This window comes from Gymnoscopelus microlampas (assembly GCF_963454915.1).
Source record: "Gymnoscopelus microlampas genome assembly, chromosome: 18".
Classification (NCBI taxonomy): Eukaryota; Metazoa; Chordata; class Actinopteri; order Myctophiformes; family Myctophidae; genus Gymnoscopelus; species Gymnoscopelus microlampas.
Window position 1 is genome coordinate 28,036,228 of NC_139955.1, and position 14,525 is coordinate 28,050,752.

General features: G+C 42.9%; 1 protein-coding gene across 1 annotated transcript; it reads left to right on the top strand.

Annotated features, from left to right (window-relative positions):
* Positions 1–1,523: 1,523 nt before the first annotated feature.
* On the top strand, positions 1,524–14,309 carry gpc2 (glypican 2; the record flags this gene model as incomplete). The annotated part of the gene is made up of 11 exons (XM_084041742.1): positions 1,524–1,710; positions 4,460–4,618; positions 5,414–5,548; positions 6,790–6,965; positions 7,172–7,252; positions 8,516–8,681; positions 11,567–11,697; positions 12,330–12,476; positions 12,631–12,767; positions 13,379–13,551; positions 14,029–14,309. 11 exons carry the CDS (start codon positions 1,524–1,526, stop codon positions 14,307–14,309), a joined length of 1,773 nt encoding a protein of 590 aa, XP_083897868.1.
* Positions 14,310–14,525: the final 216 nt, after the last annotated feature.

Genomic DNA, 14,525 nt, shown 5'->3' on the forward strand with positions numbered 1-14,525 from the left:
GAACCCACAAAACATGATTTCAACACCATAGCCTTCAACTTGAAAAAAAAAAAAAAGGTTAATTGTAGAGTATTTTGTTCTGACATTAAGACCAGTGTGGCCATTTCATTAACAGTCCCTTCAAGGAGAAGAAACTGTAAGCACTAGCCTGAGAGGCCAGAAAGTTTGGAAGGATTGGAACCAGGAATATAAATAAAAATACAAATCTGTCCAAATAATCCAGGCATAAGGAAAAAGAGGTTTTACAAAAACATTGCATTTTGCATGCCAACATTGACGATGCTTCTTTCAGTCAACCACTCATTTTGGTAGCTATGCAATTGAAATGAGATTTCCGGAGGGAGGGTTTACCAGGCTACCTCCTGCAGCCAATGAACAATTAATAGAAGGATAAGTGTTTCCACTGAGTGAGAATATCCTGATTTTTTACCTTAAATGGCGGTTGCTTGGCAACCAATTCTAGCAAGTCGTGACGTGAACCATCCCTCTTGGATATGGGATAGATTCTCTGCCCCATGCCTGCAACAGTCGCCACCAACCCATGCTGCCCCATATAGATATGTGCTGCCCTATGATGCTGCCCCCTCCTACAACGTTGCCAAGTTTTGAAAGAGAAACAAGCAACCAGGTCTATGAAAACAAGGCCAAAAGAAGCGAACCTTTAACATTAGGCTATTTGAAAATAGAAAACAAGCTCACAGCTTGTAGATCTGCTATTTTCAAAAAAATCGAATTAACACAAATCTTGTACCTGGTATAAAATGTTTTCAGATGGGGGCCCGCAGACACATAGGCATTAAATGGGGGTTCTTGATCTTGACTGAAAATGTTTGAGGCCACTGATACAAACAACTGGTTTAAACAACATTATTTAATTAACAAGCCCAAATAAGCAACAACTACACGCGTTAGAAACAAGCCCAACCCGCAACTACAATATTTACAAGCAACTTTGCAGAAAAATAAGCCCAAAGTCGCTTAAAATAAGCGGACATGGCAACACTGCCCTCCTCCCCTCATCCTCCATCCCTGTTGGTCCATTGTTCTGGTGCGACTGATAGGCTGCAAACTACACAGAGATGCTGCGATCAGGACCCATTCATTCATGCTCCCACTAAATGCACTGTATGTAGGCTACAGCAGCTTCATAGGGATCAGGACTAAAACAGGTGCAGTAAAAGAAGAAAAGAAAAAAAGAAAACATATGTCAGTCCTGGAGGTGGATTTATCTGAAAATGATTTACCGAGGAGATTATGTGCAGACTATGATTATTTAGAGGCGGATATTTAGATTGTGCAGATCTATTAGAACTAAAGCGAGTTGGCATACTACAGTATCGCAGGCTACAAGTGACGCTAATCTTGGCTAGTACTTTTGCCTTTTTACATTTTTATTTTCAAGATTTATTTGGGGCTTTTTATGCCTTGATTTGACATAGACTGTCTACATTAATTCACGATCGTCTCAATTATAGCCTGATAAAGAAAGAAACTGCTGGATTTTAAAGTGACTGACACTAAAGATGGAACCCCGGCTTTCGTTCCGCCGGTACCCGCTGGTGCTGCCCTGCATGCTGGCTGCCCTGTCAGCCCTGTCACACACCCTGGGCCCGGCGACGGTCACAGCGGGGCGGAGCTGCAGCGACACCCGCCAGGTGTACTCAGAGAAGGGCTACAGCACCAACACCGCTCCGCTCACTCAGATCTCCGGTAAGAGCGGCTTACATTGTGAAATCATCATGCTGTTTAGGCACATGGAACTCCGTCCCAAAGGCTGTTATTCTGTGGGCTAACTGGGCTTTAATTAAACGAAAGAACCAGCCAGGCATATAACAGATTGTACACCACCACCCCCCCCCCCCCCACACCCACCGTCAGGGTTGCCATGTCCGCTTATTATAAGTGACTTTGGGCTTCTTTTTCTGTAAGGTTGCGTTTTTTGGGGGGGCTTGTTTCTAAAGTGTAGTTGCTTATTTTGGGCTTGCTGTGTAATGTTGTTTAAACCAGTGGTTCTTGGGTTAGGGTTAGGGGTTCCAGTCAATGACCCCCAAATTAATATGAAAATATTCCACATTTTTCATTATTTTTATTTTTCAAATATTCACTTAAAGATTCTTTTTTTTAAATAGCAGATCTACAAGCTAACAACACATCGCATCGCGACGTGTTGTGAGCTTGTAGATCGGCTATTTTCAAATGGCTCGTGTAGCTAAGAGGCGCCTCTGCTTTTGGGCTTGTTTTCATAGACATGTTGCTTGTTTCTCTCGCAAAACCTGGCAACACTGCCCCCCGCCCCAGTTGTTTGAACTGGATCCTATAAGAGGATGAGCAAATTGTCAACACCGGGCGCAACAAAGAACCTCGCCCCTAATTAGTCTTTGGCTGGTAGCTGGTATTATAGACCGTTCTATTCAGCCCTGCCTGAAGGCTTTAGTGGATAACAATCAGAATTAGGAATTATACAAAATAACATGAGGATTAACAATATTTGGACTAAGCATTTAATATTTGTATGCTAAGTTGAACTTTTGTGTGTGTGTGTGTGTGTGTGTGTGTGTGTGTGTGTGTGTGTGTGTGTGTGTGTGTGTGTGTGTGTGTGTGTGTGTGTGTGTGTGCGCGCGCGTGCATGTGTGCGTGTGCGTGCATGTGAGGGGTGTAGAGACTGGGAGCTGATGCCCTAAAGGGCAAGGCAGGAGTATAAAGGTCTATAAAGGGCTTGGCACTATAATGAGTCTGTGAAATAATTGCAATATTGATTGCATATGTCATTCGCACAAACACACAAGGAAAGGGACATAAGCCTTTATTGCAGTTGGAATCTTTGAGCAATTTTAGGTCTTTAGTGAAAGTCTGACCAATGCAGTGTTATTGTGTATGTGATGATTGGTTGAAGGATTTGGGTCTGTATGTTACTGAGAGAATGAAATATTGATTGATCGTGTGTGTGTGTGTGTGTGTGTGTGTGTGTGTGTGTGTGTGTGTGTGTGTGTGTGTGTGTGTGTGTGTGTGTGTGTGTGTGTGTGTGTGTGTGTGTGTGTGTGTGTGTGTGTGTGGTTATCTCTAAGTCTTGGCTCACTGTCCCGTGGGCAAGGGGAGCAGATGGCCAGGAGAACGAGGGATGAGGAGAGGGAGTTTTAGAAATGGAAATGGAGGGATGAGAGAGGGCTAATAGCTTGACACACACACAGAGAACAAAAGAGGCAGAGAAAGGGGAAAAAACTGAGGGTGGAGTAGTTACAATTACAATTCAGACAGTGTTTTAAAAACAAAAGTCATATCTATTTAGGTTTGAGCTAAAGAGGAATTTTACCCTATAGCAACATCTTATCTTAAGCCAGATTGTTGTCTTTATTGGTTGTCATTTACATATCATTACCTCAGACATATCAAAGGCCCAACCTGAGTTGACAAAGAAAGACAGATTGCGTCTGAATTATTCATGCAGGGAAATTTAAAATTTCTATTACTGCCTTATCTTTGATAAGGTTTTCTGGCAGTAACGGCACACGTTGATGAATAAAAGAACGATAGAGGCCACTTTCACTGTAATACGTCTGTTTTGAGCTGATAGTCCTAATGACAGTCTTTATGAATACGTCTATCAGTAATAGAAAAAGGAACTTCTGGTATCTAATTGTGTAAAACTGCAATACAAATGCAATTTGTGTGTGTGCGTGTGTGTGTGTGTGTGTGTGTGTGTGTGTGTGTGTGTGTGTGTGTGTGTGTGTGTGTGTGTGTGTGTGTGTGTGTGTCTGTCTGTCTGTCTGTCTGTCTGTCTGTCTGTCTGTCTGTCTGTCTGTCTGTCTGTCTGTCTGTCTGTCTGTCTGTCTGTCTGTCTGTCTGTCTGTCTGTCTGTCTGTCTGTCTGTCTGTCTGTCTGTCTGTCTGTCTGTGTCTGTGTGTGTGTGTGATTCCATTTTGGTCAGTCTTTCCAAAATGGTCAAATCCAGAATCATCCAGAAGTTTGGAATTGTACATCTCCTTTGTTGAACTATGTTATATGGAAGGGAGTAAATGCAGCGCTGTACAGCTACATGGAACATTACAATCTCACGTTTAAATCAATATCAAGATGTTTAATCCTTTATATTCAAATTGGCTTAAGGGCCGGCCGGCGGACATCTGACGTCACTCTGACAACTGACTCAGACATAACCATAAACAAACCCGATATGGCCATATATAGGTATATATGGAGATCCAGTTGTCCAGAGATCCGACCGCTATGCCCTTATATGGTCATGTGCATATATGGGACCGACCGACTTAAAACTCGGCACGTGCATCGGAAAGGACTCAAGGGAGTGCGGTGCCCGCTGCCGAGTGGTTCGGATATGCGGTTGTACAGAACCGCTGATCCGACCGATATGTCCATAAATGGCCATATTATGAATATCCAGTTGTCCAAAACCGCCGATCTGTGGTCTAATAATTCCCTGACTGTTTTCCCATTGGTCCAGGTGAGCACCTGCGGCTGTGTCCTCAGGACTACACCTGCTGTTCCAGTCAGATGGAGGAAACACTGGCCCTGCAGAGTGAGAGAGACTTCCTCAAAGCCATGGAGGACACCAGCCAGTTCCTTCTGACCACTTTCACCCAGAGACACCGCAAGTTTGATGGTGAGGCCCCGACTGTGTCATGCAGCATTGACGTCAGAAATATTAAAACTGTAAAAGTAAAAGTGGCAGTTGAGGAAACACTTTTACCAGTTTAAAATATGTTGCTTTTGTATAGCGACACTTCACTTGACGCTTTTTAGCTGAAGCATAAATCAGCCCTGTGGTTGAGAAAATCAGCAGAATTCCTTGAATATGAATTTAAAGTGAGCTATTGTAGCTATCTACTGTTCACAGCTACAGTTTCTCACATTGTAATCTTTGTGAGTGTGCTGAGAAGTTTGTAGCATTCACTCACACATGCCAATCCGTGACTGCAAATAAAGCCACACCATGGGGAAAATCTCATTTTATTCAAGTCCTAACAAGAAACTACAGTGGAACTATTTGTACTTACCATAAATGCAGTGTTAAAAAAACAATAGTGTGATCATGTTTATTAATATCATGCAACCCCCAATTCTACTTCCATCTAATTCTTTTGTGTATTGATCTCATCATATTCTCCTCCCTCCCTCACCTGCTTATGTAACGGAACTGATGATGATTCATTAAAATATACCAAAGTACCAAATATAGCACTGAGCGAGTGTGGGATTGAAGGTGTCTTAAAGCGGAGAGATGCTGATTTACAAATCCACCCCTTATCACGTAACCATCCCCTGTGCTGTCGAGCTAGGGTCAACACAACAGGAATGCAGAAACTTGGCATGGATGTTAGTGAAGAAAGCGAGGGGAGTGGGTGGGAGATCTACTGTATATACAGACTCAGTCCTGCCTGTCTTTTATCTCTTTTAGAGTTCTTCAGGGAGCTCATTGACTTGTCAGAGAAGTCTATGAACCAGATGTTTACCAAGACCTATGGACGCCTCTTCACACAGAATGCTCACGTCTTCCAGGAGCTGTTTGTGGAACTACGCCGCTACTATGCCGGTTAGTTAATCAGTTGACATATTGACATGTTAATGTTTGTGTCCAGCATTCCTGATGCTGTAGTCCACACATGTTTACAAGACCTCCATACACCACGTTACATTGTGTTTCGCAATCTGAATCAGAAGTACTGTATGAGATTCACTCATACAAGGTGCAAAGTGGAAGGCTATCACAAGGGAAGGAGTTTGATGAGGGTGAGTGTTTAATTGTATTTGGGGCCCCTCACAGATATTTGAAATAGGTAATCATAGGCCGATCTAGGACAAATATTGTAGCGAACACTCTGGAACAGTAGCATTATGCTTCCATAATAATTTGAATGTAGCCAAGCTAAATTTTCCAACATTGGACACAAGATTGAGCAACAGTTCCTTATAATTTCCTTTAATTTAGCTGACAGCGAATGAATTACCCTGACGGAGAAAACCATCTTTAGTGCTCTATTCTATTCAAAACAATTAGCAAAGACTGTTGGTTCCAGGTATGGTCATAGCTAGAGCTCTAGGGTTGCCTAGCGTTGCTTCAAATCCCTATTGAAGGGGTGGGAATGACCAATGTTGTCAAAGAAGCAGCAGTGTGTCTTTCAAGTAGAATGCCATGGAGAATTGGAACACCATGGAAAGATAGAGAATTGGAAAGCCATGGATGCCAGGTTGTTTCTATTTCAGTTCTGGGTTGCATTATTTCGGCATGGCAGCCGCTTGCTGGCGAGCTTAGTCACAGGCTGTTACTGCTAGTCAACCTGTTACTGTCTGCCAAACAGCATGTGTAGGCTAATTGGAGCCCACACTGTAAACTTCATAATGGAGAGGTACCAATTGAGGATCTGGCTACCAGTTGAATTGTCATATATCATATAAACGTCCCCAACATAACTGAACAGCCCCACAGCCTTTATTCGAAACATAATTGAATTGGCGCATACTTAAATGTCACAATGAATATAAAATGAAAACACTTTTTAATGTCTGCTGTATTGAAAAGAACATATCCTCAAGTTAATTCTTTGATACTACAATCATCCAAATTTCACTTGCATCTGAGACCTGATTTGGTCTTGGTGATCTATGCCACATGTCAAGGATTCAGCATTTGTTTGAACACAGCCTTTTTTGTCAGTAAAGACACTTTGTAATCATTTATTTATATGCTAAGAATTGCAGTGTGTTATGTGACCCCATTCAGAACGAAGAAAGCGTTTAATTCACCTTGTTCATTTGCACACCGTCTTTCCACAGGAGGCAGTGTAAGTCTGGCTGAGGTTCTGTCAGAGTTCTGGTCCAGACTAGTGGAGCGGGTCTTCTCTCTAGTCAACCCTCAGTATCAGTTCAGCGAGGACTACCTGGAGTGTGTTAACAAACATGCTGAACAGCTGCTGCCTTTTGGAGATGTGCCCCGGAAACTACGCGTACAGGTGTGTGAACGTCTGATATTGTGTGTACTATATCTGTTCACACAACTGTTTCAGTAGTTGTTTCAGTAACTGTTTCAGTAGTTCTGTTTGGCAGTTCATTGCTCACAATTCCTCCTGTGGTTGATTTGCGCGTTATGCTCTTTTGCTTAGAAGATTGTTGTCATGTTTGAACATCTTTGTTCTTGTCTTTGTTTATTCGTATCCAGGTGTCCAGGGCGTTTATTGCAGCCAGAGCATTGTCTCAAGCCTTAGCCACTGGTCGAGACATTGTGAACAAAGCAACAAAAGTAAGTTGCTCCAAGAGTGGTCCGTAATGGATGTTTGGTTGAGATGGTTATAGGGGCATGCCACTATGGTGGCTTTCCCCAGTGACAACCAAAGGAGAGGTTGTTAATCTTATTATTGCCTTATTGGCTCTTCCTCCCTGAAAATACAAATAAATCTATCTTCTTTTATGGCTGGCAAGGCATTAAAAAGGGGAAGAAGAGATAATAGCCTAATCTCTTGCTGTCATTCCTTCATCATGGCAATGTGCCACAAATGGACGTTTTTACCAGTCGCACTGCAGGAGTTTACGGTCTATAAGAGGCCAGGCCTGTGTGTGTCCAGTACAAATCTCACAAACACCAACCTTCGTACATTCACACTTCCAGTAGGCCAAAGAAGTACCTTCACAAATGTTTCATGTATGTTTTATGCTTTCACGGTTTTATACTTGATTGATGATGATTTAACGTTAATTGTATAAAGGAAGTCAAAGGGGCTCGAATCGGGCTGAAACCGTGCCCACATTTAGAGTCATACTTTATAGACACATCATAGACGACTGACGTCACAGCCTTGGCACATTGTAGCAAAGCTGTTCCCATGTGAATGCCGAGATCTATCATCCATATGATATTATTTTCCACTGCCGCCAAGTGCTTGCTCATGGGGGAATGTTGGGTCTCTGTAGACAGTGTAGAGCAGTGGTTCTCAAACCTTTTCATGTCAACGACCCCTAAGTTAATATGTAATATGCCACGGACCCCCATCTGAAAAGAGTTTGTGCCAGAGACCCCCATAACAGAACATTTGTGTAGAAATATTTCAGAAGTTTTTCCTACAAGCTCATATAATTTTTCAATCAAGGCTTTTCATACAAGCTCACAACCTGTCACTGTAGGTCGAGGCTATTATTGCATACCTGAAGTATAGAATAGGGTTAAACTGATTTTGATGCTATATTAAGTAATTTTGCTGGAGACCCCCTAGAACCATTGTTATTGACAATAGTAAAAACATACTACATAAATGTCTCAATTAAACAAAAGCTATTTCTGCTATAATATTCCACTTGTATATTTTGAATGTCTGCCCCTGACACTTGCTTTCCAAAATAGCAAGTGTCAAACTGAATTCTGGGATTCGCAGTTCCAACAGGCAACGTACTGTAGCTTCCAGAGTAGAGTTGTCGCCAAGAAGACTTCTAAAATGGATGTTACACATTAAGACTTTAATTGCAGTTTAGTCATCTGTTCATTATTTCACACACCCTCCTGTCTTTCTAGTTGACTGCAGGCTCAGAGTGTGTGCGCGCACTGATGCGACAGTGGTACTGCCCGCTGTGCCGGGGCATGCCCACCCTGCGCCCCTGTCACGGCCTCTGCCTCAACGTTATGAAGGGCTGCCTAGCCAATCAGGCTGACCTCGACACTGAATGGAACAACTTCATTGGTAAGTGATCAGGCCGTAGACCATATGGCACACTGTTTGCTATAGTGTTGTGCTGTTGTGTTGAGTTTTCCTAAAACGAAACTGTCCTTGAGAAATATCAATCATACTATCCTTTTGGGCAAGCTTAGGGATTTGGGTTTAAACAGTGCAGCTTTGAGGTCCGCACACACCGGGAGCGTTTATTTTGTGTGATTAATTTATATTAATTTAAACTGCTGTTTGTGTTATGTTATGTTACTTGAAAAAGAAGGAGAAGAAACTCGATTTTTATTATTACTGCAACGTTTCGACCGTTAGGTCTTCATCAGGCAAATATCTGTGCAAATATATGTTATGTTACTTGCACACTGAGCACGATTATAACGAGGCGACATCATTATTTTTAGAAGCAAGATAAATCTTTCAGCGCAAATAAAATCATAAACCTGTATGAATAGAGGCATCACCGAAATAAGAGTTTGATGTAAAAATAATTACAATGTATTTTCGTATCGTTTATTCGCATCACTCTTGGTGTATAATGACCTTTACAGTGGGTGAAGTCTTACCTAGGGGCAGAGAACAGGTGGTGGGTGTAATTTGCTCGAGAGTAACAGCGTCTGTCATCCAGGAGATATCATTCAAAATATATATTTGGGAAGAAAATGTATCTCCCCTGGGACGCAGACAGGACAAAGAGGTTTTATTTTTGCCGACTGGCTGCACACATCACAGTCTTAGTGAGTCTCACACATGTTCGACTGAACAGTGAACACGCTAATGTGACATTAAAGCCAGGCTGGCATTGATTTCACGGAGTTCCGTGCCGTGACTCTCCCTGTAAAAGAACCGACAGACAGATCGGTATTTACTCCAATAATGGTGTTACAGTGAAGTCTCTCAATAACAGGCAGCCGCAGGTCCAATTCTTCCAACCAAAACGACATGCAGGCACGTCGTTTTAAAGGACTTCCAAGCCTATACCACCAGAAATAACAATAATAATGATAATAATAATGATAATAACAAATCAATAAATTACACATTTTGGGGACGGATTACATTTACTTTGGGACGGCTCTGGGACGGTGGTGAAAAAAAGTTAGACGGGAGCCCTGCTACACATGAATCTAGCATCCCTTTGGTGCTGTCTCTTTCATTCTCTGTGTGCTCCAAGTGTCTGTCCTCCTTCCCCTAATGATTTGGCCGTTCATTAAACATTCATGCCTCCCTCCTCCTTTACAATTGATCCGTCTTCCTGCGTTTGCTCCGCGCTTTCATCAAACAGCTCAGCCTTCCTCCATGTCCTCTCTGCCTCCACAATGCTCCCTCCTCCTCCTCATACATCACTGGCTCCATTTCCAATGAGCCACCCTCCCTCCCTCCCTCCCTCCCGCCACCCACCCTCCTCTCCATTGCTTTCTTTCTCTCTGTTTTCCACCTCTTTCTTTCTCTCTCTCTCTCTTATCTCTCTGTTCTTTCCGGTGAGATATTCTCATAAGCTGTCAGGATTTATTCTTTCACAACATTATTTAGCATATAGATTATTTTTTTATTTTTATTATCATTTAGGATGATACAGAGAAAAAAAATGTTTATTTAAAGGTAGGGTAAGTGATATTTTTGGGTTAAAACAAAAAGTATTTTGTTAAAAGGTTAAAGCACTATATTAGTAATCATTGCTATAGAGTGTTTGTTCAGTAACAGGAGTCTCCCCGTCTCTCCAGCTCTTTACTAAACAGAAAATACATTTTCCGGTAGGTGTCAAAATCTCAGCCAATCAGGAAAAAGTACCAATTTTTAAGCTTCATTTTTATAGTGTTCCAGTTCCAATTTTGCCTGCTCATTTCCTTAGTGTCATCACTTCCAATTTCACTTGTTTAATCTATATTTCGATTGAGTTCTCTATCCTGATTGGATAAAATTGGAAATGAAACTGAAACCATGCATTTTCTGTTTTATAAAGAGCTGGAGAGACAAGGAGACTCCTTTTACTGAACAAACACTCTATAGCAATGAGTACTATCAGAATATAGAGCTATTTAACACTTATTTTAACCAAAGAAAATCACTTACCATACCTTTAAATATACAATCACGAACTTATTGTAATATAAAACATTATTTTAAACACATTTTTATGGTACAGTATGTTAATATAATATAACTAGCACATCTGCAGCTCTTCCATTGAGGCCAATGTAAATAAATGTAAATAAATGTATTGACAATGTCAATACATTTATTTGAAGCAGACGGCTCACTGGATTGGACACTAGATGCACTGCCATCTTTATTGTAGTTCGGACATCATTGCAATTAGCAATTACCTCTTTTGGCTGGGAGGCACATAAAACGTGCAGAATGATTGTAGCTTTAACTTAAAAATGGACCCATAAGGTCAATTTTTACACTCTCCGTCCGTAGTGCTGTTAGAGTTAGGATAAGGCTGCAATCCATAACTTTTTTGTGTGTGAATAAAAAGTAATTTCAACCAATCTGTTTGGTAGAGTATGTTAATACAATAAAACACAACTGTGGTGGTTTAGAGGTTGTCTCCCAGTCCCTGCTCTTACATTGAGAATTTGTGGTTATTTGGTCGCATATGGAGCACTACTGGTTGACAAAAGGTATTGCATGAAGCTCAAAGAGTAATACCTACCCTGCGCTGCCCAAACGGGCTTTCCGGCTTAGCTCAGCAGTAGACACTTTTGAGCTTGCCGGGTTTGAATCCTGGGTAAGATAATACTGTATGTATCGCCGTTTGAATTTAGCACTCTGGATTTTACTGTATACTTTGTCTCTCTGTGCTTTATTACTGCACTGCAAACAAACTAGAGAGCTCACTCTTTCTACCTCTTCCCTGCCCCCTCTTCTCCTCACCCTTTCCTCTATCTCTCCCTCAGATGCATTATACCAGGTGTCAGAGAAGCTGGAGGGGCCCTTCAACATAGAGCTGGCTGCAGACTCCATCTCTGTCAAGGTGTCCGAAGCCATCATGCACATGCAGGAGAACAGTGTCACCATCTCCACAAAGGCAAGGATGGAGGGATCAATGGTTGGAGTGAGAGGTGTAATGCTGAAGAAAAACAGGGAGGGGGATGATGGAGGTGTCATGCATAGAGAGAGAGATAGAGGTGGATGCGAAAGGATGGAGGATGGGGAACAGAGAAATGGAGGGATGGGGAAATGCACAGACAAAATGGATGCTTGTAGATGTATTATTAATTTTACTATGATGAATATGGATATTATATTAGTATTTTTATTTGACTGTCCTCAGCTATAAGACTGGTTGGAATAATGTCCTGAATTAGCTATTGAATTTCACATGGAATACATACAGTATCAAATTCCATGCCAAAAATAATCACTGTCCATGTTCCAATCAACCAAAATCCCCAAACATCCCAAACAGGAACATGCTGTTCTTCACGTTTCTGCTCCACGCTGAACAGGCAACCCAACTAACCTGTAGGAGTCGCTAAAGCAGTGAAAGTGCTCGCTGTTCTGTTTGTTTGAATGCCCGGCCATGCCGGATTCACTGTGGAGGATTCGAGCCCCAGTTTCCACGATGGTGGGCACTAATTTTACCGACCCCTGAGCCACCCGGATGCCCTTTATATACAGCATTTTTTACACTATTGTTGTTACTGTTGTTCCCTCCAGGTGTTCCAAGGCTGTGGAAGTCCCCGGCCAGCTCCGGGACGGTCAAAGCGGTCCCCCAAAGAGCCTGGAGCCAACAGGAGGCCCTTCCACACCTACAGCCCGGAGGAAAAACCCACCACGGCCGCCGGAACTAACCTGGATCGACTGGTGCGTGGAGAAGAGAGTCATTTCTTTATACATTCTTGGCACCAACGCATACGTACAACGCATACTCGCAAACACAGCAAGCAAGTGATTTAATAAGACTTTGTGAGTCATCAACAGCAGTTTTTCCTTCCTCCATCCCGCCTCCATTCTCCAGGTCACAGAGCTGAAGGAGAGACTGCGGCCCATGCGAGGCTTCTGGGTGTCCCTCCCACACACCATCTGTAATGACGACAAGATGGCCGCCGATATCACCAACGAGGAGCGCTGCTGGAATGGCCAGACGCGTGGGAGGTTTGTGTTGCGCGCTTGTGTGTGTGTGTGTGTGTTTGTGCGCTTGTAAGAGAGGATATTAGGAGGGGAGGCAAGGGTCGGGGTGGGGTGGGGACAAGTGAAGGTACAAAGGTGCGAGGATATCAGCAGGTGGAGAACAACAAGGTTTATTTGACATTCACCCACGTGCGCTTAGGATAGAGGGAGCGAGAGAGCTCTTGGGTAACAGCATTGCTCATGGAAGTGTTTGAGGACGTTTGCTTGTGTGGGCGTGTTAGTGTGAAAAAAACACCAGGACCGCATTAATAATTCAGTTTGTACATTTTGCATTCGTTTGTGTGTGCCTTTATCTTAGTGAGAGACAGCATAATTAAATAATGTTGCCTTGTCTGTACGTCATGCATGCCACTGTTTTGCAACGTTGGGTCCAGGGACCCTTATGGGTCTGTAACTCAACTTAAATGAACACTCATGATTTTTCAGTGTAGATTGGGGTCCCAGAGATTTAAAACGAAATGGTATCAAATGGGGTTATGTGGTCTATAATGCTTATCAAACTGGGGGTCCTTGAAATGAACGGTTGAGAATCACTAATGTATTCATTTAATAAGGCTGTGTGTCTATGGCCCCAGGTACCTCCCTGACGTAACGGGCGATGGGCTGGTGAGTCAGATCAACAATCCGGAGGTGGAGGTGGACATCGCCCGGCCGGACGTCAGGACCAGGCAGCTCATCATGGAGCTGAGGGTGGTCACCAACAAACTGAGACATGCACAGGCCGGCCAGGACACCGACTTTATAGACAGTTAGTTGTTCTTCCCCTGACTCTTACACAACACAAATGTGCACGTACACGCAACTACAACATTTGAAAATAGTTTTCTATGTATACATTTTGCAGCAGGAGATATGTCATCATTATACAGTCATCCACTGTTTCTGGCTGACACAAACACAAGTCTGAAACAAACACAAATGTATTATGTGTACTGAAAGGTTCAGGGAGGTAATAGGTCACTCATTTGGACATTCTGATGTTTAAAGGAACTTTTATGACCGAGGGAGTTTCCTTCCCTTGGTCTGTCTCTCTTCGTGTTCATATATTCTTAACCCGAACCAACATTTATTTAATTACCACTTTAATATGTTCTTCTTTCTCTAGTTTCTCTTTGTTGACACTCAATGCGGATTCTTGTTGGCAGCGACGATGTACAAGTAACATTTGTGTCTGACTTGTGTACACAACGCAGTCTTAGACCTCTTTTCTTTCTTCTCATTCCAGGTGAGGAAGGGAGCGGCTCAGGGGGCCTAGACCAAGGCGAGAGGTACAACGATGATTGGCCAGGCTACGGGCCCTACTCCCCGCCTTACAACAAACCCCCAAGAACAGCAGCCGCCAACCCTGGCAAGCCTCCTCGTGTTAGAGAAAGAAACGGCTCCAAGTGGAACAGGAACAATGGCCACGGACGAGCTAAATCGTCCGGCAGCCGCCTGGCATTGTCTCTGCTTCCCATGCTGTTGCCTTCGTCCATCATGGTCATTGCTGCCCCCATGTGGAGATAGCTGCTCAATGCAACCTGGAGTTGAGAGGAGTTGATTGAAGGTGAAGAGGTGGAGGGGGATTTGGGTCTTGTTTGGTATAAGCACATGATTTCTAAAAAGAAGTCCATTTGGTCACACCAGCAGATGAAATTCGAAATATTGACAAGCAACACATTTAAGGTTTTATGGGTTAGCAATAACTGAAGACAACCAGCTCACTCACTGCGCAAAATATTC